We start from the raw sequence: 27,305 nt of genomic DNA, 5'->3' as shown, positions 1-27,305 counted from the left end.
ACTGAAAGTGATTTGAATCAGGAAGTGCTGAGTGTGAACATGGCTTTCAGAGAACAGGTCCAGAGTTTGACCGAGGAGACAATTTGTCCCATTTGTCTTGAGTTCTTTACTGATCCCGTAATACTGGGTTGTGGACATAACTTCTGCCGCTCCTGTATCACCCAGTGTTGGGAAAAGAAGGAGATAAACTCCTGCCCGGAATGTAGAGAGGAGTTTCCGGAAAGAAACCTCAGGGTAAATCGGGCCTTAGCGAATCTGGCCGAGAAAACTCGAAAATTAAAGCTGGATCTGAAAGAGAAGGAAAGTAAACTTCACTGTGAGGAACATCAGGAAGAACTGAAGCTGTTTTGTGAAACTGACAAGAAATTGATCTGTTTCACTTGTGTAGTTTCGCGGGAACACAGAGAGCACCGCTTCCTGCCGATTAAAGAAGCTGTTGAAATCTACAAGGTAAAAGGGGAAATATTTTCTAAGCTGATAGTTTTATCACATTTTCATGGTCTAAAACTTCAATTCTGTGATTTTGTCTCCCAATCCCAGGATCAGCTGAAATCTTCCTTAGATTCTCTCACACAGAAGAAATCGGCGGTTCGAGAAACGGAACAGAAACAGAAGCGGAAGATTTCCGAAGTCAGGGTAAGGTCTCCCTGTTCTGGTTTTCTGGGATCTCGGTCAGTTTTGTTTTCTTTATCGCGGGACATTAATTATGTTTCACATTTCATTTGGTAGGAACAGTCGAGCAGTCTGCAGACCCACATCACATCCGAGTTCACTAAAATGCACCAGATTCTCACTGAGAAAGAGCAGCGACTACTCAGAGATCTCAGGGAAGAAGAGGAGAGGATTCTAGAAAGAATGGAGAAAAACCTTCGAGAGATTGAGGAGAATTTAAATTCTATTGAGGAGAAGCTCTCAACGTTGCAGAAACAGATGGAGCAAAAGGACGAGTTGATATTTTTAAAGGTGAGGGAATATATTGCCGGCCAGTTCCATGAAACTTCACACAGTGACAAAATAACTGCTAACTGTGGAATAAATATTGAATTTACCGAATAAATAACAACTGAGTTAAGCACATTTCTGTTTGTTTCGTGGCAGTTCTGCGGTCTCCCCGAAATAAATGACTTCCACATTGTCTGCAGATTCCCGAGAATACCTGTTACCTCCAGAGAATGAGTTATCTTGATCTTCACACTTGCTTTGTGATTATTTCCGTGTTGCCATGTTTAATTTACTCCTGGAACGCCCATTGTAATCCAGTTCCAGTTCATGTTGTGAGTGTGTGGGTGTGTCTGGTACGGTGTGTGAGAGTCACTGTGTCTGTGAGCGGGACTGATGTTGAGTTCCAGTTTACTTGACTCTCCACAACCTTCCTGCCAAAATGCATCACTTTACAATTCCGTGTTAAATCTAATATGCTTTGAGTCTGCTCATTTCACTAGCTGCCCTGTTTATGTCCTCCTGAAATGTGTGTAGTTCTGGTTACCTCATTACAGAAAGGGTGTAATTGAATTAGAGAGGGTACAGATGAGATGTACAAGGATGTTACCAGGACTTGAAAATTGCAGCTGTGAGGAAGGATTGGAAAGGCTGGGGCTGTTCTGCCTGTGACAGAGGAGGCTGAGGGGAGATTTGAGATACACAGAATTGTGAGGGGCCTGATAGAGTGGGTGGGGAAGGGCCTATTTACTTACCAGAGAGGTGAGTGATGAGGGGGCACAGATTTACAGTGCCTTGAAAGGTGAGAGGGAAGATGATGAAAAACTGAAAGGTCTGAAGGTGAATAAATCACCTGGACCAGATGGATTAAACCCCAGGATTCTGAATGAGATAGCTGCAGAGATAGTGGAGGCATTAGTGGTGATCTTTCAGGAATCTCTTGAGTCAGGGAGGGTCCCAGAGGACTGGAAAATCGCTAATGTAACCCCCCTGTTTAAGAAGGGAATGAGGCAAAAGACGGGAAATTACAGGCCGATTAGCCTGACCTCGGTCGTTGGTAAGATTTTAGAGTCCATTATTAAGGATGAGATTTCAGAATACTTGGAAGTGCGTGGTAAAATAGGGCAAAGTCAGCATATTTTCATCAATGGAGGTCATGCCTGACAAAACTGTTAGAATCCTTTGAGGAGGTAACGAGTAGGTTAGACAAAGGAGAGCCAATGGATGTTATCTACTTGGACTTCCAGAAGGCCTTTGACAAAGTGCCGCACAGGAGGCTGTTCAGTAAGATAAGAGCCCATGGTGTTAGAGGCAAGGTACCAGCATGGATTGAAGATTGGCTGTCTGGCAGGAGGCAGAGAGTGGGGATAAGGGGGTCCTTCTCAGGATGGCGGCCGGTGACTAGTGGAGTTCCGCAGGGGTCAGTGTTGGGACCACAACTTTTCACTTTATGCGTTAATGAGCTAGATGAAGGAATTGACGGCATTCTGGCTACGTTTGCAGATGATACAAAGATAGGTGGAGGGACAGGTAGTATTGTGGAGGCGGGGAGGCTGCAGAAGGATTTGGACAGGTTAGGAAAATGGGCGAAGAAGTGCAGATGGAATACAACGTGGGGAAGTGTGAGGTCATGCACTTTGGTGGGAAAAATAGAGGCATAGACTATTTTCCAAATAGGGAGAGAATTCAGAAATCTGGAGTGCAAAGGGACTTGGGAGTCCTAGTCCAGGATTCTCTTAAGGTTAACTAGCAGGTTGAGTTGGTAGTTAGGAAGGCAAATGCAATGTTGGCATTTATTTCGAGAGAACTAGAATACAAAAGCAGCAATGTGCTGCTGAGGCTTTATAAGGCTCTGGTCAGAACACATTTAGAATATTGTGAGCAATTTTTGGCCCCGTATCTCAGGAAGGATGTGCTGGCCCTGGAGAGGTTCCAGAGGAGGTTCACAAGAACGATCCCAGGAATGAAAGGCTTAACATATGAGGAACGCTTGAAGACTCTGGGTCTATACTCGATAGAGTTTAGAAGGATGAGGGGGGATTTGATTGGAACTTACAGAATTCTGAAACGCCTGGAGAGAGTGGACGTGGGGAAGATGTTTCCATTAGTAGGAGAGACCAGGATCCGAGGGCACAGCCTTAGAGTAAAGGGAAGACCTTTTAGAACAGAGATGAGCTTCTTTAGCCAGAGAGTGGTGAATCTATGGAATTCATTGCCACAGAAGGCTGTGGAGGCCAGGTCATTGAGTATATTTAAGATGGAGATAGGTTATTGATTGGTAAGGGGATCAAAGGTTACGGGGAGAAGGCGGGAGAATGGAGTTGAGAAACTTATCAGCCATGATTGAATGGCGGAGCAGACTCGATGGGCCGAATGGCCTAATTTCTGCTCCTATGTCTTATGGACTTATGGAAAAACGTTTACACCCAGATGGTTGTGGGATCTGGAACTCGCTGCCTGTCAGGGTAGGAGAGGCAGAAACCCTCAACTCATTTAAAAGCTGTCTGGATAGTAACATCAAGTGCTGTAACCTGCAGGCCTGTGGACCAAATGATGCAAAGTGCGATGAGGCTGGATGGCTTGTTTTTCATCTGGCGCAGACACGATGGGCAGAGTGGCCTCTTTCTGTGCCGTAAACTTTCTATGTTTCTAAATCTGTTACTATGCTCCTCACTGTTCGTGATTCATTTATTTCAGGAGGAAGCTTGTCGGAAGAGAAGGTAGGACATGTTTTCTGCTGAAACTCTGCACAATTTGGTAAAATAAGTCAGAAAGGTTTTGTTATGAATTTCTTTACTAGTTACCATCGCAACATTAAAGGGTCGTTCATCGGGTGACAATAACTCTGCTTATGGTTTAAGTACTAGTCTTTTGTTATGATGACATGCTTTATTGCAGATATTAAATTAGATTTCATATAACTGGTCTACATGATTGTATTAAATTACAAGATGCCATGCAATCCTGAAGTGCTCAGTTGCAGGCTGCAGACTGCTGTTAGTGCGGCTGTGGCCTTCTGACTGACCCTGAGAGAGCCACACCGTCCATGCTTTCATGGTGTAGAACAACCATGTCAATGCAAGGCTCCTGACTAAACCGAGACAGTCACATGTTAAAGTGGGAACGGGTTTTGTTTTGATTCCAGTATAGAATCTTGACCTGTATCCTTAAGACCGACAAGACAGACCCAGCAGAGGTGGCGGCACTGTGGTATAAGGTTTAGAGGGAGTTGCCCTGGGAGTACTTAACATTGACTCGGGACCCGATAGAGTTGCATGACATCGGGTAAAATATGGGCAAGTAAACATACTGGTGATGACCACGTACCCACTCATTTGCCAACCACACCCACCCCACCTCTCACCCACTCCTCAGCTGATGAATCAGTATTCCTCCATGTTGAACGCCACTTGGAGGAAGCACTGAGAGTTGCAAGGGTGCAGAATATAGACTGGGTGGGGCACTTCAATGACCATCACCAAGAGTGACTCGTTAATGCAACTCCCTTCCTAACAGCACTGTGGGTGTACCTACACCACATGGGCTGCAGCAGTTCAAGAAGGCAGCTCACCACCAACTTTTCAAGGGCAATTAGGGATGGACAGTAAATGCTGGCCTAGCCAGCGATGCCCACATCTCATGAATGAATTTTTTAAAAAGCACCACTACTGGCCGAGCTGGTTATGTCCCAAAGGACATAGCTGCTAGACTGGGTATGTGGCAGGTGGTGAGGGAACCAACAAGAGGGTAAAAACATACTTTATCTCATCCTCACCAATCTGCCTACCGCACATGCATCTGTTCATGACTGTAGCAATAGGAGTGACCACCGCACAGTTGTAATGGAGATGAACTCCTGCCTTCACATTGAGGATACCCTCATTCAAAACTGGGCGTCCATGAGGCGCTGTTGGCCATTAGCAGCAGCAGATTTGTACTCAGCCACACTCTGTGACCTCATGGTTTGGCATACCCTGCACTCAATTATTAACACCAAGCCAGGGAATCAACCCTGGTTCAATGAAGAGTGCAGGAGGGCATGCCAGGAGCAGCACCATGCATGCCTAAAAAGGAGGTGTCAACCTGGTGAAGCTACAAATCAGGGCTACTTGCATGTCAAACAGCGTAAGCAGCAATGAATAGACAGAGATAAGCGATCCCACAACCAACGGATCAAATCAAAGCTCTGCAGTACTGCCACATCCAGCGTTGCATGGCGGTGGACAATTAATTGACTAATGTAAGGAGAAGGGTTCACAAATACCCCCACCCTCAATGATGGGGAGCCCAGCACATCAGTGCAAAAGATTAAAGCTGAAGTATTTCAGCCAGATGTGCCCAGTGGATGACCCATCTCGCCCTTCTCCAGAAGTCCGCAGCATCACAGATGCCTGTCTTCATCCAGTTTGATTCACTCCTCGTGATATCAAGAAATGACTGAAGGCACTGGATACTGCAAAGGCTATGGGGCTTGACAATATGCTGGCAATAGTACTAAAGACTTGTGTTCCAGGACTTATCACACCCCTAGCCAAGCTGTTCCAGTACAACTACAACACTGGCATCTGCCTGGCAATGTGGAAAATTGCCCAGATATATCATATAAACAAAAAGAAGGACAAATCTAACCTGGCCAAGTACTGCCCCGTCAGTCTACTCTCGATCATCAGTGAAGTGACAAAGGGTTTTCAAAAGTGCTAACAAGCGGTACTTACTTAGCAATAACCTTCTCACTGACGCTCAGTTTGGGTTCTGCCAGGGTTGCTCAGCTCCTGACCTCATTACAATCTTGGTTCAAGCATGGGCTGTAGAGCTGAACTCCAGAGGTGAGGTGAGAGTGACTGAACATTACATCATTTGACCGAGCGTGGCATCAAGAAACCCTAGCAAAACTGGAGTCAATAGTAATCGGAGGAAAACTGTCCACTGGTTGGAGTCATACCTGTCACAAAAGAAGATGGTTGTGGTTGTTGGAGGTCAATTATCTCAGTTACAGGACATCACTGCAGGAATTCTTCAGGGCATTGTCTTATGCCCAATTATCTTCAACTGCTTCATCATTGACCTTCCTTCCATTATAAGGTCAGAAGCGGGGATGTTCTCTGATGATTGCACCATGTTCAGCACCATTTGTGACTCCTCAGATACTGAAGCACTCCATGTCCAAATGCAGCAAGTCCTAAACAATATCCAGGCTTGGGCTGACAACTGGCAAGTAACATTTTCCCCACACAAGAATGGCCATCGCCAACATGAGAGAATCTAGCCATCACCCCTTGATATTTCATCACTTGCTATTACTATTACTAAATCCCCCACTATCAACATCCTGAGGGTTACCATTGAGCACAAACTGAACTGGACTTGCCATATAAATACAATGGCTACAAGTGTAGGTCAGAGGCTAGGAATCCTGCGATGACTAACTCTTCCTGCCCATCACCTTCAAGCCACATGTGAGAAGCATGATGAATACTTTCCACTTGCCTGGATGAGTGCGGCTCCGATAATATTCAAAACGTTTGACATCATCCAGGACAATGCAGACCACTTGACTGAAACCCCATGCACAATCATTAACTCTCTCCACCACCAACGCACAGTGGCAGCAGTGTGTACAATCTACAAGATGCACTGCAGGAACTCACCTTTCCTCCTTAGAAAACAGCTTCCAAATCCTTGACTGCTACCACCTAGAAGGACACGGGCAGAAGATGTGTGGGAGCACCACTAATTGGAAGCTCCCCTCCAAGCCACTCACCATCCTGACTTGGAACTATATCATCGTTCCTTCACTGTCGCTGGGTCAAATTCCTGGAACGTCCTCCCTTACAGCGCTGTGGGTGTACCTGGACCACTTGGACTGCAGGGGTTCAAGAATGCAATTCACGACGACCTTCTGAAGGGGCAGTTGGGGATGGCCAATAAATGCTGGGCTAGCCAGTGAAGCACACACCTCGTGAATGATTGAAAAAAATTCAACACAACAGCAGAAACGTGTTTTAAGATATAAAGCAATATTGGCACCCAACCACAAGGAGATATTAATACCAAAGATGAGGTAGGTTTTAAAATGTCTTAAAGGAAGAAAGAGAAATAGAGAGGCAGAAAGGAAAAGAATTTCAGAGCTCAGGGCCTCGGCAGATGAAGGTCCAGCTGCCAATGGTGAAGTGATTAAAATCAGGGATATTCAATTGGCCAGAAGTAGAGGAGCGCAGGTGTCTCGGAGAGTTGGGTTGATGTTTTCAGCATTTGCTTTCATTCGACAAGCTTTGTTTGGAATACAGCAAGTGAACAGGCTAAATGTTTATCTTCTCCTGTGATCTGTGATATACTGGCAACTAATTTGTTATCAGGCTGTGGGCCTTTTGCAGGATATGAGTGTTTCCATCCTCTGCCCTTGCATTTCCAAGTTATCTTTTGCTCAGTCATAGAGAGAAATTTCACTTTCTATCACATTTGTTCTAAAATGAAAAATGCTGAAATATATGAATGTTGGGGTAGCTTCACCATTTAAATCATGTCTAAAATGTTCAATTAGGATGAATTTACACCATCAATTCTTTAATATTTACAGGATTAGTGATGACAATAAGCAACTCTCAGTAGCAGATGCTGCGGCCCTGTCTATCGGAAAGTTCAAAGGACCTTTACAGTACACAGCTTGGAGGGAAATGATCAATTCCATTAACCCTGGTAAAAACGTTTTTATTAATTTTCCTAACTATAATTCCAGTTGTGAAGGAACTAAATGGGCTCCAAAGTTCCAGGGATGTGGGGGAAACAGGAAATTCAACGTCCCTCCAGTGAGGGGTTGTGGTAGTATGATCATCATAAGATCATAAGAAATAGGAGCAGCAGGAGGCCATTTGGCCCATTAAACCTGTTCCGCCATTCGATAAGATCATGGCTCATCTAACTGTGGCTTTAACTGCCCTTTTTTCCTGTTCCATATAGCCCTTAACTCCACTGTCGATCAAAAATCTGCCGAATTCAGCCCTGAGTCTATACAACAGCCTCGTCTCCATTGCAGTCTGTGGAACAGAATTCCAAAGGCTAAAATCCCTCAAAGAGAAGAAATTCCTTCTCATCTCTGTCTTAAAAGGGAGACAGATCCCTGATTTATAAACTATGTCCACTGCTTCTAGATACCCCCACAAGAGGAATCATCCTCCCACTATCTACCCTATCAATCTCCTCAGAACCACATATGTTTCAATAAGATCACCTCTAATTTTTCTGAACTTCAAGAGTATAGGCCTAAACTGTTCAACCTTTCTTCATTAGACAACTCCTTCATCCCAGCAATCAGCCTAGCGAACATTCCCTGAACTGCTTCTCAGACATAAAAGAACTCCCTTTAGTAAGGAAATGAAAACTGTGAAGTTAAAGCCACCATAGTCCCAGAGGATCATCGGTTGCACTCTCATTAGAGAGCGACGACTGGTGGTGAGTTTAACCTGAGGGTCACCACACCTCAGGTGTGGGTTGAGGTTGAGAAGGCAGGGCCTTCATGGATGACCTCAGGCAGTACAGGAATTGTACTGGTGCATCACTCTGCATCACAAACCAGTCGTCCAGCCAGCTGAGGTAACCGACACCCAAACTATACTGTTACTCTCAGCAATGACCTGTACAGCTATATCAAGAGTTCCCCACTATTATACTCCATCTCCCTTTCAATTAAGGCCAACATTCCATCTGCTTCCTAATTACTTTCTGTACCTGCATGGGGAGGTAGAAGGAAGTGGAGATGATGCCACAATCAGATCAACCACAATCTTATTGAATGGTGGAGCAGGCTCGCGGGCACAAATGGCCTACTCCTGCTCCTAATACTTCTGTTCTTGTGCTCACCTTTGTAATTAATATATAAGATACCCCTATACTCCAGCATTCTGCAACTTATCTCCATTGAAATAATACTCTTTTTTGATTCTTACAAAGTGGACTACCTAATATTTTCCCACATTATACTCCAGCTGCCAATTTTTCCCACTTACTTCATCTTTTCATATTCCTTTGCAGACAATTTTAATCCCTCCTCACAACTAGCATTCCTACCTATTGCATCATCAGCAAATTTGGCTGCAATATAGTCAGTCCTTTTAATTTGTCCTGTCTATAAACTGTAATTAGTTGAGGCCCAAGCACTGATCCTAGGTGCACTCCACCAGTTACAGTTTGCCAAACTGAAAATGACCCATTTATCCTGAATCTCTGTTCCTGCTCATTATCCAATCCTCTATCAATGCCATTCTATCACCCCTAACACTTATCTTCAGTAGTAAACTTTTATTGACACTTTATCTAATGCCATTTGGAAATCAAAATACATGACATCTACTGGTTCACCATTATCCATCCTGCTTGTAACATCATCAAAGAGCTCTAATAAATTTGTCAAACATGATTTCCCTTTCACAAAACGATGTTGACTCTGCCTGATAATGTAATGATTTCTAAATGTCCTGCTACTACCTTTAAAATAATGGTTTCCTGCATTTTCCCAATGACAGATATTAGATTAACTAGCCTATAGTTCACTGATTTTTGTCTCCCTCCTTTCTTGAACAGTGGTGTTACATTCATGGCTTGCCAGCCCATTGTGACCTTCCCAGAGACTAGAGAATTTTGGAAGTTTGCAAACAGTGAATCCATTATCTCTGCAGTCACTGCCTCACAAACCCAACTATGCAAGTCATCAGGACCAAATTTCTTGTCAGCCTTTAGTCGCATTATTTTCCTCCTACTTTTTCTCTAGTGATCTTGATTGTTTCAAATTCCTCTCTCCTTTTTGCCTTTGTTCCTCTACTATTCTTGGTATGCTTCTTGTGCCTGCTACTATGAAGAATACTTGTTCAATGCCTCTGCCATTTCCTGGTTTCCCATTATCGATTCCCCAGTCTCACCCTCTCAGGGGCCCACACTCACTATCACTACTCTTCTTTTATATGTATGTGTAGAAGCTTTTACTGTCTGTCTTTAGGTTTCTTGTGAGTTTCCTCTCATACTCCAATTTCGCCCTCGTTTTTTTAGTCAATTTTTGGTTTCTAAAATTTTCCAAATTTTCTGGCCTACCACTAATCATTGCAGCATTATACATCTTTTATCTCAATTTGATGCCACCATTACCTTGCTAAGTCAGCCACAGATGGCACACTCTGTTCATTGAGCCTTTCTTTCTCAATGGAATGTTGAGAGTTATGAAATATCCCCTTAAATGTCTGCCACTGCTTCTCTACCAACTTGCTTTTAACCTATTTTCCCTGTCCATTTTAGCCAACACTGTCTTCAAACCCTTGTAATTGCCTGCATTTAAGTTTAAGGCATGAGTTTCAGACAGAAATTGCCCATTCTCAAACTGAATGTGAAATTCTACCTTATTTTGATCTCTCTTAACTAGAGGATCTTTCACCATGAGGTCATTTATTAATCCTGTCTCAGTAGATATTACCAGGTATGAAATAGCCTGTTCTCTGGTTGGTTCAGGAGCATATTGTTCAAAGAATCTGTCCCAAATACAATCTACGAACTCATCCTCAGTCTACCTTTTCCAATCTGATTCAGCCAAACTGTATGAAGATTACAACCGCCTACAGTTATTGCAGTATCCTTCTTACAAGCTCCCATTATTTTTTGCTTTACACTCTGTCCAACAGCTTAGCTACTTTCAGGAGGCATGTAAACCACTCCCATTAATGATTTCTTTCCCTTGGTGTTTCTTATCTCCACCCAAATTGTTACAACCTTTTGATCCTCGGAAACAAAATAATAACTGATCACGTTCCTGATTAACAGAGCTACCCGATCTCTTTTTCCTTTCCTCCTGCCCTTCCAAAATGTCACATACCCTTGAATATTCAGGTCCCAGCTGTGGACACTCTGCAAACATATCTCTGTAAAGGCCATCATATAATAATTTATTTCTATTTGTGCTATCAATTCATCCATCTTGATATGAATTCTGTGTGCATTCTGATAAGGAGCTGTTATTTTGGTCATTGGGCAATTTTTCCCTACCCTGGCCTTATTGGCTGGTATACTCTTATGTTTGTAAGCTCTATCGCTTCCTGTTGCACTCTGGTTATCATCACCTGCAATGCTACCCTGCACTATTGCCTTGTCCTTGTTCTTCCATGTTCAAAATCTCACCGCACATGAACACTTCCTTCCCTTCCCCCACTCTTTAGGTTAAAGTCCTCTCCACAGCCCTAGTTATACAATTTGCCAGGACACTGGTTCCAGCGTAATTCAAGTGAAGGCCATTCTAATAGTATCGTTCCCTTTTTCCCCAGCGTTAGTGCCAGTGCCCCATGAATTGAAACACATTTTTCCAACACCAATCTTTGAGCCACACATTCAATTCTCTGATCATATTCACTCCATGCCAATCAGCTGATGCCTCAGGCAGAGATTATTATCTTTGAATTTAGTGCCTAACTGCACATACTCTCTCAGTAGAACCTCTTTCCAAGTTCCTCGCCAGCCCTGAGAGGATTACTTTGACTCTGGCACAGGACATGCAACACAGCCTTTGGAATGCATGCACTTGCCTGAAGTGAAGAGTTTCTATCCCCCTAACTAACCTGCCCCCTACTACAATTACATTCCTTTTAGCTTTTGGATAGCTTCCTGCACCACTGTGCCATAGTCAGTTTGCTCATCCTCCCTGCATTCATGCTTTCGTCCACATAAGGTGCAAGGGCTTTGAATCTGTTGGACAATTGCAAGGGCTGGGTTTTCTTACCTGACTTCCTTCCCTTTCCCTGACCACTGAACAAATTGGAAATACCTAAGAGTGTCACTGCCTCCTGGAACAAAATGTGTTGGTAACTTTACCCCTCTCCAATGCATTGCACTGTCCAAATCACCAATTCCAGTGGATCAGCTCAGAGCTGTGGTTCCTCAAGCTGCAGACACTTACTGCAGATGTGGTTGCCGTGAATCAGACGGGTAGTGTCCGGTCCCCACCTGCTGCAACTGCAACACATCACCTGCCCATCTTTATTTCATTTTTATCGAACTGATTCGATTTCAGCTGTCTCTGGTAGAACACAAACAGAGGATTATAAGCATTTTATTGCTGTGTAAGTGCCACTTGATGTCATTGTCAACATCACATTCTACCACTTGCCTGAAGATTGAGAGTAGACTGTTGGATCTGTGATTGTCCGCATTGTATTTCTCCTGCATTTTGTGGACAGGATATACTTGGGCAATTTCCCACATTGTCAGTCAGATGCCTGTATTGTAACTTGACTGGAACAACTTGGCTATGGGTGTCACTAATTTTGGAGTTAAAATCTTCAGTACTACAGCTGGGATGTTGTTAGTGCCCATTGCCTTTGCTGTTTCCAGTGAGTTCATCCCTTACTTGTGATCATGTGAAGTCAGTTACATCAGCTGAAGACTGGCATCTGTGACATTGGTGACGTTGGAAGGAGACCAAGATGGATCATCTAGGTCATTGTTTCTCCTGCAGCTGTTGTCCTGATGTGAGATGTGGTGGTTGCCACGAGTACTTAATCAGAGTTAAATCTGCTATGTGAGTGGCACGGATGCAGTTTCAAGGCTAAGACACTGAACCTCTACGCTGTCTTCTTAACAGTAGAAAACCAGAGGCTGCACATTATTCTTAACTGCAAGAGGGATTTGGGTCTAAGAATAAAGAGATGTTTGTGCATTTGCCTAAATCCTTTGTCAGATCGCACATGGAGATTTTGGTGGCCTGCTCGTCTACTTTATCTCCATTATCAAGGGTGGCAGTAGGCCTCACATAAAAGGTTTGCAACCATAGAATGATTGTAGAGTCACGGCACAGTAAGAGGCCATTCAGCCCATTGTGCCTGCGCCAGCCAAAGAAAAAAGAATCTAGCCGCTCATTTTAATCCCAATTTCCAGCTCCTGATACGTAGCTGTGCAGTATACAACAGTTCAGGTGCAGATGCAGGTACCTTTCAAATAAGTTGAGTATTTCAGCCTAAATCACCAACCAGGCCAAGACTTCCAGATGCCCATCACCCTCTGGGTGAAAAATATTTTCCTCATTTCCCCTCTAATCCTTTTACCAATCACCTTACTTCTGTGCCCTGTGGTAACCAGCGTCTGATACAGTTCCATCACTACGTCCCTGCCTTGGACTTCATTACCTCGTCCAATAAAGAAAAGCATTCCATATGCTTTCTTGACCACTGTACCCACCTGTACTGCCACCTTCTCAGACATGCGCATGCACGCCAACGGCTCTCACTTCCTCAACCCCACCCCAAATGCATTACACACACTTATCCGGATTGAATTCAATTTTCCCTCTCAACAAAACCATTGATATAATTCTGGAGATAACAGCTACCCTCTACACTTCCAACTGCACGGAAAATGTTCGTGTCATCGGCAAATTTCTTAATCATACCTCCCACATTTACATCCAAATCATTAATATATGGAACAAGTAGCAAGGGCTCCAACACTGAGCCCTGTCAAACACCACTGGAAACCATTATCCACTTGCAAAAATATCTATCGACCATGACATTTTGTTTCCTGTTGCTGAGCCAATTTTGGATCCAACTCGCCACCTTCCCTGTGACCCATGTGATCTCACTTTCCTGACCAGTCTGTCATGTGGGACCTTGTCAAATGCCTCACTAAAATCCATGTAGACAACATTTGCTGCACTATCCTCATCCATCCTCCTTGTTGGTTCCTCAAAAATTTCGATTAAGTAAGTAAGACATGATCTTCCCCTCCAAAACCATGCTGGCTATTCCTGATCAATCAATGCCTTTCTAAGTGACACTTTATCCTGCCTCTCAGAATTGATTCTCATAATTTGCCCACAACTGTGCCCGTAGAACCTTGCTTTTGAATAATTCCCACTGATTTGACAACATTTTCCCCTCTAATAACTCTGTCCAGTCCACTTTCGCCAATTAACCTCTCAACATTGTAAAATTTGTCTCCCCAAATTTAGAACTTTAATTCCTGCTTTCTATTTGTCCGTTTCCATAATAGTGTTAAATCTAACTGTCTTATGGTCAGTATCTCCAAAATGGTCACCCACTGCTACTTCATCCACTTGCCCAGGTTCTTTTCCGAAGACTAAATCTAGAATTGCGCCCGCTCTCGTTGGGCTAGTTATGTGCTGGCTAAGAAAGTTCTCTTGACTGCAGTTCAAGAATTTTGTGCCCTCTGTGCCCTTCACACTGTTCACACCCCAATTCATATTAGGGTAGCTAAAGTCTCCAAATATTGCCGTCCTATTGTTTTTGCACTCAGAAATTTGCCTACATATTTGCCCCCTTCCACTATTTGGGGGCCTGAGTACACTCCTAGTATTGTGCCTGCCCCATTTTTATTTCTGAACTCCACCCATCCGGCCTCATTTGATGCTTCATTTTGGATGTGATCCCTCCTTTCAGCTGTCATTGATTCTTTAACCGATAATGCTGCACCCCCACCTTTTTTATTCCCCTCTCTACCGTGCCTGAAAACACTATATCCAGGGATGGTAATCTGCAATTTTTGCCCCTCCATAAGCCAAGTTTCTGTTATAGCGATGATATCATGCTGCCATGTGTCTAACCAAAGTGCAATGGACATCATTGAAGGATCGTTGCTTGTTTAGAGCATGAGGAGAGGGAATGTAGATTGGACCTGTGCTGAGGGCAGTGAGGAGATCCATGAGAAGGATCAGCAGCTCTAACTGTCTTGTGCAGGGTCCATGCAGGAAAGAAGTTTACCTTGGCTTTGGGTGCCACAATGACTGATCACGGTCTTCCACTAAAGCTAAGGCCCATCTGAGACTGAGACTTGTAGGTGTCTCTGTGACTGGAGGGTCAGGGGCCTTGCACCTCAGCAAAGCATAGTGCAGGTGAGGCACTCAGTGAGTGGACTACAGAGTAACCTCTAATCTTATTCACGTGATAAAGATGTCAAGGGATATGCGATTATGATGTGTGAGTGGTGACCAGGGGGTGCAGGAACATGATGATCTCTCATCAATATGCATGGAGCAGCGATTTATAGGGGCCAAATGTTCTCATGTTGCTCCTCCATAGCTGGTATAGCTTGAAAGAGCTCTCTGCTAGGTCGGCTCCCCTTTGAGAGCAAGTGTCAGGGTTAGCAAGAGCCGGCCTCAGGGAAGTCAAGATGGCGGCCATTGGCCTGGCCACAGGTGTATCACAGGCGGTGCTCTTATCTACAAATGGGTGAAAGGCAATGCCGGAGGCGGCTTTGTAGATCCCAGGATCTATCTGCCAGCTTCTCCGCAATGAGCTGCGGCCACAAGGGCTTGGAGGGAATCCAATGCTGGTGGCGTTGAAGGTCACCCCCGCCTTGAACTTCTTTAATAATGGACCCATCTAGGGCTTCACTTGGGATCAATGCGTCAGCTTTCAGTCAGTGACACACAAGTGTATTCAGAATGCCCAATCAGGATAGTGCATCTCTGGAAAGTTTAGATTTGACATTCCTTCCAATCTGTCATGTTCAGGACTTTGTCAGTGCATTGCTGAAATCAAAATTCTACTTACAGGTGCCTGAGGTTGCAGGAGACGGTGCAGATCCTAATAAGCGCATTTGGCGCCAGGGTTCAGCATTTTATTATAGTTCGGCACATGCAAGGCTCAAACCTACAGCAGGGAAGATGTCACTACTGCAATTTAATTCTGCTCTCATAAATAAAGGTTCATTTGAGAAACCTATGGTCAGTAAACAAGAAGGTGCTGGGGCCTTCCGGTCTGCAAAGGATAGAAAACCAAAAAGTTCAACAAATGTCCCGGCAGCTTACTCTGCCTGGAATCTGGTAACTATCAGATTAGTATGGGCCTGTCTACCACATCATATTCCAGCTATAGCCTCTGCATGTGGTTCGGCCACATCCTGGCCATCCCATCCCCTTCATTGTCCTTCTCATTGGAGCAGACATCTTGCTTCCCCATGTCTCGCTCAGGCAACACATCCCCCTTTTGTAACACGAGGCTGTGCAGGGTGCAGCAGACAATGATGATCTGAGACATTCTCAGTATGGGAAAGCACTGCCTGAGCCATCCAAACATCTGAACCTCATCTTTAGGAGCTCAATCACCTGCTCAGTCAGGGACCTGGTGTGGGTATAGCCATCATTGTAACTCCTCAGCAGTACTCTGCGGGTGGTAAACTGGCATCATCAGCCATTTTTGCTGGGGGTATCCCTTGTCCCTGAGGATCCTGCCTGGCAATCGCCAAGATAGTTCCTTTAATACCCTCCACTACCCTCGAGTCCCTACAGAGAGACCATTGCCTTGGTAACATAGAAAGACTAAACACATGAGCCCTTGTCAGGCATGACCATTCAGCAGGGGGGATGGAGTTTTAGAGTCATGAGTTGGCCACCACCCGTGCTCCTTGGAGGCTTCCACCTCTCTCACTCCATTCATCCCTACCTCTGACTGCAGCTGATGGCGAATGGCACAGAATGAGAGGAAGCTCCAGACCTTGCTGGGATCTCGATGTGATGAGACCCATGAGTCGGGCATAAACCTGCTGCTGTGTGGGCTTCACCAGAGAGAGGAGAACACGACTGAGCATGGATGACATCCAGTTACCTCATAATTATTAGGGTGTCCCTTTAGTCGGCCATTTGTGCTGACCTTGAGCACCACCCCCCCAAAAATACCTTGCTCCCACTTCGAGGCATCTCACTTACTGACTAACTGCGTGGTCAATGTCAGATTTGAAAAATGGTGTGCGTCACCTTCGAAACTTCATCCACCAACTTCTACCCTACCCCCTGCCACCCACCAACTACCCCCTTCACATTGACTCACCCAAGATCAACTTTCCACTCCCCTCTGTCACCCTTGAACCTCCCTTCGTTCCACTGGGCATTATTCTGATCCACCTCCACATGCCCTCCCAACCCTGAGATCTGATGAGTACAGGCCCAACCTAAACAACCCCTCAAAACCTTTATTAACCAACCATGCAATAATATACACTTCCAACACCAGTTGTTCAGTGAGATCCGCTTGTCGGAGCCCATTCCCACGTGGTCAGTCTGCTGAATGACTTCCTGTGACTGACCACGTCACGCTTTCCTGGCTGCAGCAACACTGTCCTTGTGGCTGTGACTTTATATCCCTTTCTGACCCTGGTCCCTTGATATATAAGTTAACTGATTTCTTCTCCACCGATGCTGCCAGACCTGCTGAGTTTTTCCAGGTAATTCTGTTTTTGTATAAGTTAATACCTTGATTCGGGTCATCCAATTGTGTTTCATGCCTTAACAATCCCTCCACCTGCATGTGGCCATTTCCTGCTCTCAGCAGGGGATATCTCCAGGTGTATGCCAGCTATGGATGTAATATCTGTATCTTGATAAGGCAGGAAGAAAGCTATTCACACATATCCAGAGAGGCAATTGTCTATGAAAGTTGCTGTAGACGGAGTGTCTGTTGGTGAGCCACCACCTCAATGACATGTCCTGAAATGTCTGTGTGTTTAGTTAAAACTGTCTTTATTTTTAAACAGTTGAAAAAGAGTTTCAGAAAGAGTAACCCTTGTTTGGATGGTAACGCAATATGTGAAAATCAGACAGTAAATCAGTAACCCAGGTTACATCGTGCTCAATATCAATCTCCATCGGTGTTAATGGAAACAGATATTGAGAGGAATGTGTTCCGAGCTGCTACTTCAGTGTTGTCCGTGTCACACAAGCGTCCATGACAAATTTCAACCCCTCCCTCTGTGTCTCCATGTCACCTTGGGGCATCTGCTGTTGACTCTTGATCGCCTTCTGGATTAGGAAATCAGGATAGTGAACTTGTCCCTCGTGTGCAAGTGCACGGGTATAGAAAGGAGCAGTTTCAGGTGCAGTGTTTGCACCAATGAGCACTTCAAATAGGCCTCTGGAGGAGTAATTTCTGCATTTCTGGGCACCACACTTTGAGAAGGATGTCAAGTCATTGGAGAGGGTACAGGGGGGACTTACCAGCACAATAGCACTGACGAGGGACTTCAGTTTACAGGGTAGTTGGATAAGCTGGCAATGCTCTCCCTAGAACAGAGAAGTTTAAAGGGAGATTCAATGCAGGAATTTGAATTATGAGGGCTTAATTGAGCAGATCAGGAGAATCTGTTTACTCTGGTAAGTGTGTCTGTAACTAAAGGCTAAGATTTAAAATAATCACCAAAAGAATTAGAAGGGTAATGAGCAAAAATGAAATCTCACAGACTATGTTCATGATCTGCAATTCATTGTCTGAAAATGTGGATTTCATAGGAACTTTCAAAAATGAATTGAACATGTTCTCAAATGGACTAATATGCAGGGATCCGGGCAAAAAGCTGGACTAGAAGATTAATTTGGACAGCCTGCACAAGTACCATGGGCTGAATGGCCTCCTTCTGCCCGAGAAGATTCTGTTATCTCGTCCAACTCATAATTGGGCTGGGATATATTTAAGGGACTAGGGCAGTCCCGAAAACAGGCGTTAGGCGCCATCCATCTGCTAATGTTGGTGCTGTTTTGGACTCTATCCAAAAATTGGGATGTCCTGAGACTCAAGCCCTGAGCCTTGGGCTTCCTGGACATGGATGTGGGCGACAGTGAAAAGCTGAGCACATTTATTTTCCTGTTTACAATATGGAGATGGGGGAGGCAGCAGTGTTTTTCTCAGCTCCTCAATGCTCCTGTCCACGCTGGATGACACAATGCCCACCCCACTCCTACTGCTTCCTGGCCCCTTCACACTCTATGCTCACCTACCCACTGTCTCCCCAATATTACCCACCCAAATCTGCACTTGCTCCTCCCGCGTCTCTGCTCTCTCCCCTCCCCCACTCTCTATACTCACCACCCACTCCCTCTACCCACCCCCCCAGTCCTCCCTTCCTCGATTTCTTGCTCCCATGCTCCCTCTGCCCCCACCCCCCACCCCCCACCGCGCTCCCCCCCCCCACCCCCCACCCCCTCCACTGCAGATTTTCCTCACAACCCTCCTTCCTGCTTTCTCTCTCATCTCACTTTCCTGGTCCACTGCTCCCCGCCACCTCCCTTCCCGTGGCCTTTGTTCTCTCCCTCCGCCCATTCCTACACATACTCCACTCCCCATCCTTCCCCTCTCTCACTCACTTCCCTCCAGTCAGTCTTTCCTCCCCATTCCGCACTTCTTCCCTCATCTTGGTCCCATACTCTCCCTGTCCTCCCTGTCCCGCACACTGTCCCTCGCAATCCCCCCTCCTTTCCCTCCAGCTTTCTTTCTCCTCTCCCCATCCCATGCTTTCTCTCCGCTCCACCTCCCAAACTCTCTCCCCTCCCCCTTCCACCATCTCAGCCCTCCCCTTCCACCATTGTCACTGTCCCCTCCAGCTAACTCTGGCTCCACTCTGTCCACTCACTGACCACACCCCCACCCCTCCCAATCTCTCACTCCTTCATCACCCTTTCTCCCTCCCCTCCCCCTCCCTCTCCCCTCTCTATATTCACACGTTTTTTCTCTCTCTCTCTCCCAATCCGGCTCCTGTGTTTGGGTTGCTGAGCTGTAACTAGTGGATTGGCACAGGGATGAGCGCTGGGAACTCAACTATTTACAATCTATATCAATGACTTGGATGAAGGAACCGAATGTATGGTAGTTAAATTTGTTCATGACACAAAGATATTAGGAATTTAACTTGTTAAGAGCACATGAAGAGTCTACAAAAGGATTTAGATAGATTAATTGATAGTTAACTTAGCGGGTGGATTATAATGTCCAAATTCATCAGCTTGTCCACTTGGCAGGAAGAATATCAAGGCAATGTATTATTTTAATAGAGAGGATGATTAAAACTATATTGTTGGAGTTCTGACTGTGTATTTTCGGTGTGGAGCAATTGTAAGTTCACACCTGTGGGAATAACCTTTGTGTTGACTGGAGATTGTAACATTTAAGGTTCAGAATGTCCCAAGGGTTGATACATTCAGATCCTGTCTCAGGGCAAGGGGGCTGAACCCTGCTGGGAGATCACAGGTTAACAGGTGAATTCAAAGGTCAGTTAACAACCATTTGTGTTCATTTGTATTTAGTTTAAAGAGTTGGGAGCAGCAGTTGGTGCAGCAGCTCAGCTGAGGAGCTGGAACCGTGCCTGTATTGAGATACTGGAGTGGAACTGCTGTCAGCAGGTTATAATTTGCCCTACAAACTACCAGGAGACTCAGGTACAGGCCACGATCTTTCATTAGTGATTCAAGTGTATGCAGGGAGAGACAGCGTTGGGCAGTCCTAGACCGAGCTGTGCAGATTACAGCTAAATCTTCTTTTTATACACAATTAGTCACAGACTCGTAATCTAATCTTGTCAATTCACAATCAGATGCTTAAAGAGGCCTTAGGCTTTTGTCACTTATTTCCCATATGTACAGACACTCGACATTGTTCTCATCCTCGCAAGACCACCATCTCTTGCTGATTGTCCAGGAGTCTGTGCCTCCTGACTTCAATGCCCACTCACTCCCTGAACTTGTTCTTTGTTCTACTGCCTTGCCCGTCTCCTTTCTTATTCTGTCTGAAACACATCTGCTATTCTCCCGTTCTGCTTTTCTGCTTATATTTTATTGTTACTAACAGGCAATTCTAACTAAAATTGTTTAACCCTTTCAAGATACTGGAGTAGAACTGCTCTTGGCAGGAATAGATCGTGCAGCCCTTCCAGCCCACTCTGGCATTCAATGAAATCATGGCTGATTCTCTACTTCAACATCATTTTCCTGCACTATCCCCGTATCCATTGATGTTTTTAATATGTAGAAAACTATCCATCTCAGTCTTGCGCATACCCAATGACTGAGCCTCCACAACCGTCTGGGACAGAAACTTACAAAGATTCATCACCCTCTGAGTGAAGAAATTCCTCCACATCTTGGCCTAAAACGACCTGCCCCTTAATCTGAAACTGTGTCCCCTGGTTCTCGACCGCCCCACCACCGCAACCAGCGAAACATCCTTTCTGGATTTATCCTGTCAAGTCCCGTTAGAATTTTGTATGTTTGAATGAGATCACCTTTCCTTTTTCTAAACTCCAGAGAGCAAAGGACCCGTCTATTTAATCTTTGCTCACAGGACTAAAAGGTCCGAGGAATACTCTGGTACAAAATTTCAACACTCGGAGTCCAGATGCAATATTCAAGTGGTTCCTTTGTTACACATGTGGGCAGCTAACGCTGGGCAATCCAGGCGCTTCTCCACCGAGGTTCAAATGAGCACAGTTAATATATTTTTTACTACCAGTTACAACTTAATGGTGCTAGTTAGACAAAGGCCACAACACAATAATCTGATCATTGTGTTCTTGTACAGTAATTGCAGTGCAGAGACTGGGCATTATCCTTTTGGGAGACAACAAAGAATGTGCGTTTGTTCTAGACAAAAGGTTTACGGGGGCTGACTGGGTGTGGTTCGAGGCTATCAGACGGTGTTAAATGGCCTTCCCCATGTCTTGATCGAGTCATCCTGAGTCCCTGCCCATGTGTGTCTCCCATTTCCTAATTGCAAATTTACAGCTGAGCCCTTTGTACAAGTTTTTAGCTTTCATGTAAGGCTGTGATTGTCTGTGTATTCTTTGGCAACCTAGATGCTGGTCCTAGCTGGCACTTTAAAATAAATCCAAATTTTCTGCATCTTCAGGACAATCCCTCCATTCCAGGAATTTATTTGTGAACTTTCATTACACTCAGTCTATGGCAAATATACCTTTCCTCATGTTCGGAGACCAAAGCTGCACATATTAGTCCAGATGCAGTCTCACCAAGGCTATATATAATTGTACTAAGACACCTTTACTCCTGTAACCAAATCATCTTGCAATAAAGGCCAACATAGCATTTGCCTTCTAAATTCCTTGCTGTACCGGCTTTCAGTGACTCATGAACATGGACATATAAGTCGCTTTTATGCTTAACATTTCCCAGCCTCTCTCCATTTAAGAAATACCCTACATTTCAGTTTTTCCCACAAAAGTGGATATCCTCACATTTCTCCACCTTGAATTCCATCTGCCACAGTTTTGCCCACTCACTGAGCCTCTCCAAATCTCCTTCAATCATCTCTGCATCCTGCTCACAACTGACACTTCCATCTGCAAACTTGGAAATATTACATTTAATCCCAACATCCAAATCATTGATATGGATTGTGAATATCTGGATCCCAAGCACTGACCCTTGCGATACCCCACTAGTCACAGCCTGTTCACCGAGAAATGACCAATTTATTTCTACTCTGTGTTTTCTGTTCATAAACCAGTTCTCAATCCATGCCAGTAAATTCCACCAAATTGCATTTGCTCTGATTTTGTTTGCAAACCTCTGGTGTGGGACCTTATCTAAAGCTTTCTGAAAACCTGAATAAATGACATCCTCTAGTTACCCCTTCCCTATTCTCGTAGTTACATCTTCCATAAACTCCAACAGGGGTTTGTTAAACGTGATTTCCCTTTCATCAAGTCCACGTTGATTCTGCCCAAGCTTCCCATTATTTCTAAGTGTCCTGTTATCACATCCTTTATTTTATGCTCTAGCATTGCCCCTACGACTGATGTTAGGCTAACAGGTCTGTAATTCCCTGTTTTCTCTCTTCCTCCTTTCTTAAATAGTGGGGTTACATTTGCCACCTTCCAATCTGCAGGAACAATTCCAGAGTGTCTCATATTTTGAAAGTTGACCACCAATGCACCGACTTTCTCTACAGCCACCTCATTCAACATTCTGGGATGTAGATCATCAGGTCCAGGGGATTTATCTCCTTTAAGTCCCATTAATTTCTCTTGTACTTTTTTTTTAACTAAAAATATTGTGTTGCAGTTCCTTGTTGATATTTGTCCTTTGATCCTCCATTAATCTGGGGGTTTTTTAATGGTGATAATTGACATTCGGGCAGATTATGAGCAGATTCCTGTGATTTGCCTTGCTCGTGTCTGTCATTAAACATGTGGTTTGTGGTGTGTTCGACCGCAGTTTTCCTGTTAATTAATGTTTACCTCATGTTAATTCTTTATATTAGAATATAAGAGATAATATTATCTGTTTGCATTGTTGACTCTTGTTTAGTAAAATTCTTCTGTTTGTTTCAAAACATGGAATCTTATGGATTTATCCTGTTAGTAAGCAACTGGGATTTCAAATTTGGTCGACTAACATAAAAAAGTTAATGGTCACTAAGCAGATCATAACCAAATTTGAGGGTCTTGCCTGGGACTGTAACAAATTTTGGGGTCTGGCCTCGCAATGTACCAAGGGAGACTGCAGAACTCTACAGTAGAGAGGGATCTGGACAATCTGGTACATGAATCACAAAAATTAATTGCAGGTACAGCAAGTGATTAGGAAGGTAAATGGAATGTTCATGTTTATTGCAAGAGGAATCGAGTATTAAACTATGCAGTTGTTGCTACAGCTGTACAGGGTCTTAGTGAGACTGCATCTGAAGTCTGTGTACCATTTTGATCTCCTTACTTAAGAAATGAGATAGTTACATAAGACGCAGTTCAGAGAAGATTTGCTCGACTGATTCTTGGGATGAATGGATTATCTTATGATAAAAGGTTGAACAGGTTTGGCCTTTACTCATTGGAGTTTAGAAGGATAAGAGGTGATCTTACTGAAATGTGTAAGACGCTGAGGGGATTTGACAAGGTGGATGCCAAGAGGACATTTACCTTGGAGAGGCATCTGGAACTAGGGGGCAGTTTTAAAATTTGGAGTCTCCCGTTTAAGACTGAGATGAGGAGAATTTGTTTTCTGTCAGAGGGTGGTTAGTGTTTGGAATTCTCTTCCCCGGCGAGCAGTGGAGGCTGGGTCATTGAATATATTCAATCAGATCAGCCATTATCTCGTCGAATGGTCGAGCAGGCTTGAGGGACCGAATGGCCTACCCCTGCTCCTAACCATAGCGTTCTTGTAATTTAATTTTCTTTGCTACCTTACAGGATCAGATTGTATACAATCTGTGTGGTGACATTTTCATACCTGTTTCGCAGAAGTATCACTCCCCACCTACTCTCTCCAGCTCTCTTTCTCTCCAGCCTGCTGTTTCCTCCCACCTTTCTCCCAAACTTTATCTTTCCCCTTCCTGCTCTCCTTCTCACAATCTCTCTTCCCTCTCTCATACTCTCTCTCTCCCTGCGTCACTATCTCTTTCCACACCCTGTCACTCATGCTCTCCCGTCCTTACGCTCTCCCTCTTCTCCCCATCTTTCTCTCCACCCACACTTTCTCACTCCCCTTGTCCCCACACTCTCTCACTCACCTCCCACTCTCCCTTTCTCTTTGCCTCTTTAACTTCTGCTCTCATTATTACCTCTGCCCTTCCCACAATCTTTCTCTTTCCCCTTCCACACACACTCTCCCTCTTCCTGCCATGCACTCACCCTCTCAACAATGCTCCTGCTCGATCTAATATCAGTCCCTCCCGCCCTCTACCTCCATTCCCCACCCATTGTCCCTGTCAGGCCCATTTCGCCCTCTCTTCCACCGATCCAGACACTCTCTCTCCTTCCCCCTTTCCTCATCATTCCGCTATACCTCTCCCACGCCCTCCCCTCCTCCCACGCTCTCCCTTTCCTCTTCTGCACTTTCGCCCCTCCCCTTTCTGCTTTCGTTCACATTCTCAGCAGTCTCCCACTCTCTCTGAGACCTTCACATTCTCTCTCCCACCCTTGTAAGCCCTCCCCTTCTCTCTTTTTCACTCTGCCCGATTTGCGTTCACCCTCCAGTTCTTGCTCACTCTCTCTCATGCCTTGAAACTCTCCCTGCCCCCCTGCACTCTCTACCTCTCCATCTTGTTCTGCCTCTCACACCATCACACTCTCCCTGCCCCCTGCACTCTCTACCCCTCCAACTCGTTCTCTCTCTCACACCATCTCACTCTCCCTGCCCCCTGCACTCTCTACCCCTCCATCTCTCTCTCACATCTACCCTCTCTCCCAGCCACCCTGTACTCTAGACCCCTCCATCTCACTTTCACCCTCGCACTCTCCCTGCCCCCCTGCACTCTCTACCCCTTCATCTCACTCTCACATCCCCACACATTTCCTACCATCCCCCTGCTCTCTTTACTCCACCCTCTTTCTTACCCACTCTCCCAATCTCTGTCATGCTGGTCTCTCTCTCTCCTGCTCCCATGTTCTCAAACCCTCCTGCTCTCACTCTCTCCCACCTCTTCCTCTCCATCAGTCCACCCACACTCTCCCTCTCCACGTTCCTGCTCCCTCCTCTGCTGCCATTTTCTCTCCTCAACTTCACCTCCCCCCCTCCATCTCTTTCCAGCTCCCTCTCCCCCTCTCTCTCTCTCTCCCCACCTCCTTCTCTCCCTCTCTCCCGCTTCCTCTCCCCGCCTCCCTCTCTCTCTCCCTCCCTCTCTCCCTCCCTCTCCCTCTCTCTCTCCCTCTCCCCGCCTCCCTCCCTCTCTCTCTCCCTCCCCCTGTCTCTCTCTCTCTCCCACTTCCTCTCCCCCTCTCCCCCTCCGGGCTCCTTCCTCACACTCTCTCCCCCTCCCCAGCCCCTCTCTCTAAATCACTGACTGTGTTATTTTAACTTTCCCCCAGCTCCAGCCTCTCTGACTCTGGATCTGAACACAGCGAATCCCCGGCTCATCCTGTCTGAGGACCGGACCAGTGTGAGACTCGGAGACAAACGGCAGCCGCTCCCTGACACCCCGGAGAGGTTTGATCCCTGGGTCTGTGTCCTGGGATCAGAGGGATTCACATCAGGGAGACATTACTGGGAGGTGGGGGTGTGGGAGAAGACTCGGTGGGGTCTCGGAGTGGCCCGAGAGTCTGTGAAGAGGAAAGGGGGAATCTCCCTGATCCCCGAGTCCGGATTGTGGGTTGTGGGGCTGGTTCCCGGATTTGGTTATTTTGCCGCCACCTCCCCCTCTGAAACCCCCCTCACCCCGAGTGTGAATCCCCGGAAGATCGGGGTTTTCCTGGACTATGAGGGTGGACAGGTGTCATTTTACAATGCGGACAACATGTCCCATCTCCACACTTTCACCCACACTTTCACTGGGAGAATCTTTCCCTTCTTCAGTCCGGGACCGAATGACGACGGGAAAAACTCGGCCCCGCTGAGAATCTGCGGGATTGAAGGTCACTAACAGATCCATCCCATAATTTCACACCGGCTCCCTGCCTCCTGCCAGCTGTAAACTGATGGGTGTGGGTCTCAGTCACAGGTGGAGAGAGAAGCCAGGTTAACATTCCGGGTATAAACCCTGTATGGGAACTGGGAACTGAAAGATCAGCGAGGACCTCTGTAGGGCTGGGGGAAAGAAGGAGGGGGAGAGAAGAAACAAATAGAATCTCAATTGTAGAGAGGAACTTACTGGGTAGAATGAGCTGTGAACTGCAGGAACCCGGTTACCTTCCTGCCTGTAATGTTGCTCCACAGGCGGAAGGTGGTGGGACATCAGCTTGTTTGAGATGAATCAGTTCAGTGATTCTCAAACTGGGGTCCGGGGAGTCTTTCCCGGGGGTCCAGGAAATAATTTCTCCAGAGGGTGGGAGAGAGATAGAAAAGCACAAGAGGGTGAGGAAGTGAAGTGGGGGAAATAACAAGCTCCCCGCTTTGTATAAATTCCCAGGAGTGAGTGTTATTCCTGCATGAGCAGCTGTCAAGATTTCCAACCACTGTTTGAGCATGTAAATGATGTGACACTGTTGTGAATACTGATTTGATAATCTGTCTGTATTGAACGTGATGTGTGAACTGATCGGGTATGTATGCCACTAACAGGCAGTGTTAACCACGTGAAAAGTAGTTCAGTTGCTGCATTAGAATGTTTGTCATGGGCTTTCTCTTGTACTGAAGCTCCTCCGAGTGCAACATGATCATTTGAATATCATTGCAATTTCTGTGATGGTCATTTTGAAATGTTCTTTTAGATATTTTAAGAATAAAGTATATTTTGCAAAAAAAAAGTGGAGTCACAGTTATCATTTATCTCTGGTTTGTCTGCTCTGTCTCATCACTTTCCCTGTCAGTGAAATAGTCCTTAAATAACTAGTATGTAGTTACCTATTTTATTGAAAACATTATTAAAGCTCTCTGTACATGTAACCTGTTCATATTATCATTTTTATATTGAATTATAATTTACATTGGGAGTCCATGATTACATTTGTAAATTGGTTCTTCAACCAAAAGAATCTGAAAACGAGTGGAATAGAAGCACTTTTCTCAAAAAGGACACAGTTCATCATTAAATCTAAGAAACAGAAACAAAATATGCTGTTTGTTTTATTTACAAATTGCTCCAGAGCCTGGGGCCTTACAGCGCCCATTCAAAATTTACCTGGATGATCTTAAGAGCTTCCGGCTGGAGTAAATGGAGTCACAGTTGCCT

At 45.3% G+C, this 27,305-nt stretch overlaps 1 protein-coding gene across 1 annotated transcript; it reads left to right on the top strand.

Annotated features, from left to right (window-relative positions):
- Positions 1-26,865, top strand: LOC144695707 (zinc-binding protein A33-like). Its single transcript, XM_078566664.1, has 6 exons — positions 1-450; positions 541-636; positions 730-963; positions 3,637-3,659; positions 7,517-7,635; positions 25,507-26,865. The coding sequence occupies exons 1-6, from the start codon at positions 40-42 to the stop codon at positions 26,055-26,057; spliced, it is 1,434 nt and encodes a 477-aa protein (XP_078422790.1). The 5' UTR covers positions 1-39; the 3' UTR covers positions 26,058-26,865.
- The last annotated feature ends 440 nt before the right edge of the window (positions 26,866-27,305 follow it).

The sequence above is a fragment of the Cetorhinus maximus genome, chromosome 21, assembly GCF_964194155.1.
Source record: "Cetorhinus maximus chromosome 21, sCetMax3.hap1.1, whole genome shotgun sequence".
NCBI lineage: Eukaryota > Metazoa > Chordata > Chondrichthyes > Lamniformes > Cetorhinidae > Cetorhinus > Cetorhinus maximus.
Note: the sequence above shows the minus strand (reverse complement) of the source record. Positions and strands in the feature narration are given on the sequence as shown.

Coding starts and splice junctions, on each gene's coding strand:
- LOC144695707 (XM_078566664.1), top strand. CDS start 40: ATGGCTTTCAGAGAACAGGTCCAGAGTTTGACCGAGGAGACAATTTGT. Junction 637..729: donor GGAAGATTTCCGAAGTCAGG/GTAAGGTCTCCC, acceptor TTCATTTGGTAG/GAACAGTCGAGCAGTCTGCA. Junction 964..3,636: donor ACGAGTTGATATTTTTAAAG/GTGAGGGAATAT, acceptor CATTTATTTCAG/GAGGAAGCTTGTCGGAAGAG.